The 5,682-nt window shown below is 49.1% G+C and overlaps 1 protein-coding gene across 1 annotated transcript; it reads right to left on the bottom strand.

Annotated features, from left to right (window-relative positions):
- Nucleotides 1-649: 649 nt before the first annotated feature.
- LOC138557971 (zinc finger protein 300-like) lies at nt 650-1,546 on the bottom strand. Its single transcript, XM_069642636.1, has one exon. The coding sequence runs from the start codon at nt 1,544-1,546 to the stop codon at nt 650-652; it is 897 nt and encodes a 298-aa protein (XP_069498737.1).
- Nucleotides 1,547-5,682: the final 4,136 nt, after the last annotated feature.

Below are 5,682 nucleotides of genomic sequence, written 5' to 3'. Positions count from 1 at the left end.
TGAGGTTAGACATCAAGGATTGAGCAGTGTGTGCTGACCAAAGGCAGATGCGCCAGTGCCTGTGACACATTATCAAGATTGGTGGAGGTAATGTGCTGGGATGCAGAGTTGATAAGGCAAGCACTGAATTAATATAGGTCAGTTAATGGGTTATTGCCATGGAATGGTGCTGAGCTAAGCAAGCAGATTCATGAATACATTGTTAAAGAAGGCAAGCAACAGAGTCTATACCAGTAAAAAAATACACATTTGAAGCGACACTTTGGCTGAGGAGCAAGGCTAAAATGCGACGGGTTAAATCCTAATGCAAGAGCCGGGATAGACTAATCATGAAGGGCTTGTGCACTGTTCTATAATACGTTAAAGGTGCACAATACAGTATTAAAGCAAGGCCACAGACATTCTCAGAGGTACCTAATATAGAGTATTTGCGCTTAGGTAGTGGATACCAGTACAGGTGCACAACGGCACTTTCGAGGTAAGCCTAAGTTATACAGTAAAGACGCAGTTAGATGCAGTTGTGAGGCATTCAGTTGCTGAACCTAGTAGTATTATAGGCATGCACACAGAGTACATCCTAGACCGATAGACGTGCTAAGATGCAGAGTTTAGAGCGAGACAAGCTTATACAAGTTATTACTTTAGGTGGTTAAACATCCTGTGTAGTGAAGTATTCACCACATTCACTGAGATGAAACAGCCCCAGGCATGCCTGTTTCGTCTGGTGACTAGTAAGGAGACTGTTCCGACTGAAGCATTTTCCATATTCAGTGCACCTATAAGGTTGTCCTCCTGTATGTGTTCTCTGGTGGCTAATAAGATGTCCCTTCTGAGCAAACCCTTTGCCACATTCAATACACTTATAAGGTTTATCGCCTCTGTGCGTTCTCTGGTGGATAACAAGAGCTCGCTGTTGTGCAAACCCTTTCCCACATTCAACGCACGCATAAGGTTTCTCACCTGTATGTGTGCTGTGATGGATAATACGATCTCGCTTTTGTGCAAATCCTTTCCTACATTCAATGCACTCAAAAGATTTCTCACCTGTATGTGTTCTCTGGTGACCAATAAGATGTCCCCTTTGAGCAAACCCTTTCCCACATTGAATGCACTCAAAAGGTTTCCCACCTATATGAGTTCTCTGGTGGCTAATAAGACATCCCTTCTGATAAAACGCTTTCCCACATTCAGTGCACTCATAAGGTTTCGCTCCTGTATGTTTACTCTGGTGGCGATGAAGATGTCCCTTCTTAGCAAACCCCTTACCACATTCTATGCACTCAAAAGGTTTCTCTCCTGTGTGTGTTCTCTGGTGGCTAATAAGACGTCCCTTCTGAGCAAACCCTTTCCCACATTCAATGCACATATGCGGTTTCACTCCTGTATGTATTCTCTGGTGGGTAGCAAGGTCATGACGTTGCACAAATCCTTTCCCACATTCAAAGCACTTGTAAGGTTTCTCACATGTATGTGTGCTGTGGTGGATAATAAGATCTCGCTTTTGTGCAAACTCCCTGGCCACAGCCCTCAGATGGCACCCGACCATTCACTTCGGCACCCGACAGGCCCAGTGCCTGTGCGGGGTTGGGGCCTGCCCTGGACATACGGCAGGCCCCCTGGTGCTATGGGGCATCCGCACCATGGGGGGGCACAGCCTGCCAGGCCCCTGACCATGAGGACCTCTGCCACCGTCCTGGCACGAGGATCCCACGGCATCAGGGCCTGCAGGCCTGTACCTCCCCGTGTATGCCTGCAGCCTACATGGTAATGAAACACAGACTCAGGAATTCCTCTTGTGGAGTCTGCAGCAGTGGTGGAAATGGAAAAAATGTGGTGGGGGATCCCACAAGTGCCGGGGTGGGGGAGGAGTTGGGGGGCACAGGGGGCATGGTCTAGAGGGGGTTGGTAGTGGCCATCCAATCAAATAAATACTTTTAAAAAAGGAAAGAAAAATAAGTGCCCACAACGGTAACATTGCCTTTTACCGCCGGCCAGGGCTTTAAGTGGGACGGGGCCTGCCGGGGATCAGCCCCGGCAGGGTCCGAAATTTCCTTTGAGCCGGGGCCCTGTGGGGCCCACTAATCTCCCCTGCCAGCCCCGGCCACTACACAAAAAGGATTTTTTTCTGAAGCCTGAAGCTCTTGCTCGTGTGCGAAAGCTTCAGGCTCCAGAAAAAAAATGCCTTTTAGCTGTAATGGTGGCGCCGCACCTGCGAGGCATCCCTTTAAGCAGGAGATGCCCGTGGGCCGGCACCACCATTATGGAGAAAACGCAAGGCCGCTGGAAGCTGAGGCCGTTTTCCTGGAGACTGAAACTCGTGGAGTTTCAGTTTTCAGGAAAACGGCCTCAGCTTCCAGAGGCCTCACCCCTTCAGCCTTAATGGTGACGCTGCCCCCACGCAGCTGGCAAGGGGCAGCGCCACCATTAAGGCTGAATAGGTGAGGCCCTGTCCCGTGCCAGGCAAGCCTATAGAATATAAATGCAGAGATCAACACCCTCTCCCACCTGGGGAGAGGGTGTTGTATCACTACAAAAGGTTGCCTGGCAGGGATGCCAGTAGCCCATTGAGCCGGGGCTCGTCAGGGGGGCGTGGCCTAACGGGCCCGCAGGACCCCTGCAGTTAGGCCAGACCCCCTTGATGAGCCCTGGCTCATTTTGTTGTGCGAAAAAAAGAAAAAGAAAAATAAAACGCCCGCGAAGGCGGCATTGACTTTTACGCGGCTCTGGCACTGGTGTGTAAAGCACAATGCTCGCTACATGTACAACTGATTCCTTTCAGTTGTACATGTAGTGAGCTTTGTGCATTACACATCAGTGCCAGAGCTGCGGTAAACGGCAAATGCTGCCGTCGCGGACGCTTTTTTTTTTCTTTTTCTTTTTTCCAGCGCGGTTCATGGGCTTGGGCGCTGACTCTGGCCGGATCCCGAGATCCAGCTACACATCTGGTGCCGGATCTCGGATCCGCCGAGAGCCGGCCCAATGACCAGCACTGGTCTGCAGCCGTTCTAACGCACGTGCCTGCAGGGCTCCCTTTTATTAGCTTGGGCCATGACAAAGTCATGGCCCATCTTAAAAGGGCAATACACGGGGGAGGGACACATCCCCTTAAAGGGGCAACACACAACAGAGGGTCCACTACACCACAAGCAGGGTGGCTGGGGATGTGCAGGGAGAGTGCTATCTTTAAACAAGGTCCCAAAAGTGCCCCAAAAATCATCCTGTAAACAGGGAAGCCCTTGCGAACAAATTTATTCACTGGTTCCGTGCAGTGCGTGGCTGTATTTTATGAATACGGGAGGATATAGTAAACTGTACTAGGTTACATCACCAGAGACAACGTGGCATCGACACAATACAAATCGAGGTCAGGCAGTCAAGAGTGGCACATGGGATACTGGGCATGTGTATGAGAACTCAGCCCTCTCAAAATAGCGCAATAGAAATTAGAGCGCACCCGTTTTACAAAGCTGACTGTCTTTCAGGAACCAACAGTGGAGTAACTTTACTGAAAATGTTGGGTGGGACATGACATCTGTAGAAAAGGTGCCCCAGCAAAATGAATGGGGACAAAATGGTGAGCCATGAAAGTTGGAGGGGACAAACACCCCTGCCCCCCCCTAAAATTAAGCTACACCACCCCGTCCTTTCGGGCACCAACGCACTCCCCCTCGGAAAAAGGACAATGGGTAACCCAACCGGGTCCAAGTCAGCGTGGAGCTGATACTTGCCTGAGGGTTAGCTTGTGCAAAGGGCAACATCGACGATAGTCTTGTATCCTGGGTGAAAACAGCCATGTTGGGGGTTCCTTGTTCCTATTTCATTAGTAATGTGGAAGAAATTATAATTTCTTGAACTTTTGTTTTGTCTTCTTATGTGTTGTGATGTACTTTGATGGCATCATGGCCAAATAAAGTTGTTGATTTGTAAAAGATCCTTAAAGGCAACTGAGTGAAAATGGGTGAATCCCAAGACAATAGCTTGTCCTTTTGCATGTTCAGCAGCTTTTCTGTGTTCACGCAAATAAATGCCAAGGTAGGCATAGGGAGCTATAACGGAGACTTGGAGAGGAGTGAGAGGGTGCTGCAGAGAAGGGTAATGCAACTGCAGCACAGTGAGGATGGGCAGTGTTGGGTGAAGGAAAGGGGAGGAAATAGGGCAGAATCTAATTAATGCATCTGTGCATGATGGAGTAGCGGCTACCTCTACACATAGATTGCCTGGTTCCACTGAGGAGCATGTGATGAATGCCAAAAATGGAAGCCCAGTGACACAAGAAAAAAGCTCCCAAACCCCCACCTTCTTGTCCTTACCCCTGCGCTGCCAAGTGAATCAGTACTGGAATACTAACAAAAGAAATCAGACCATTCCTAAATCGTGCCGATTGAAGGCGACGAAGGAACCGATTCTTCTTATGACGGACGTAGGTCCTGACAAACTAATGCGACGCTCAGAAGGTGGGGGCAGTCCTCCGCCCCCATTAAAGAGGTCGGGCCCTGAGTACATTAACAGCAAGTCTCGTGGACACTTTACAAATGCCGGCACGAGCAATGTTAGCCTTACACGATGAGTGGATAGATTGCCACAGGAACAAGAACATTTAACTAATTTATTTGCAATATTATCCACGACAAGACCAGCATATCTACCTGTAGTTGCCAGTTCACCTAACAGTATGGCCAATATCGATAATAATAACTCCTTGCTAAGCATGTGTTTGAATTGAAGAAGTGCATTTCGGGGGAAAGCGAGCGTCTCCTGAACCCTCCAGCGGTACCAAGATGGCGGAGCACATTAAGATATTAACTTGGAATGTGAGGGGCCTGGGCACTTATCTTCGTAGAAATAGGATAAAATCCTACTTACGCAGGAAAAAAGTGGACATTGCCCTACTACAGGAAACACACTGCACCACAGAAACCAATGCAAAACTGAAGGAACACTGGGGAGGACAAGGTTTCGGAACACCCTACTCCAAATACGCCAGAGGGATTTACACCTGGATCAACCCCCAAGTGCCATTCCACTTGACTAATATGGAAAAAGACCCAGAGGGCAGATACCTAATAATATGGGGCACTCTCGAGCAAAGGGAGATCTGCATAGTGAACTCATATTTCCCCAACAATAACATCCCTGCCCACTTGAAAACACTCAGTGCCAAGATGGTGCAATTTAGAGAGGGCTTTTTCCTGTGGGGTGGAGATTTCAATTGTGTCCATGATTCTGTGCTGGACAGGTCCTGGCCTCCGGTGAAAGGTCCCTCCACAGCCACCATGTCCCTAGCCACCCTGGTCAAGGAACTAGACCTGACAGATGCATGGCGAGTGTTACATCCAGACGAGAGAGCCTATTCATACTACTCATCCCCCCACAAACTCCACACTAGGCTGGACTACCTCTTCATAAGCAAGGAGCACCTGCCACAAGTAGGGGGCATGCAATATTTAGGGAGGTCTATCTCTGACCACTCCCCACTCCTGATGGACTGGCAGCACAACAGTCCCAGACCACCCATCTCCATGTGGAGAAGGCCTACTAATGCCCTGAAGGACCCAGCCTTTAGGGAGGAATTGCAAGAATCCATGGAGAATTACATAGCAGAAAACTCAGGTAGGGTAGAACACATCAGCATGGTTTGGGAGGCCTTAAAAGTAGTCACCCGAGGGGAAGTTATTGCGAAAG

Source organism: Ambystoma mexicanum, chromosome 1q, assembly GCF_040938575.1.
Source record: "Ambystoma mexicanum isolate Mex_15411 chromosome 1q, UKY_AmexF1_1, whole genome shotgun sequence".
Taxonomy (NCBI): domain Eukaryota; kingdom Metazoa; phylum Chordata; class Amphibia; order Caudata; family Ambystomatidae; genus Ambystoma; species Ambystoma mexicanum.
Note: the sequence above shows the minus strand (reverse complement) of the source record. Positions and strands in the feature narration are given on the sequence as shown.

Coding starts and splice junctions, on each gene's coding strand:
- LOC138557971 (XM_069642636.1), bottom strand. CDS start 1,546: ATGGTCGGGTGCCATCTGAGGGCTGTGGCCAGGGAGTTTGCACAAAAG.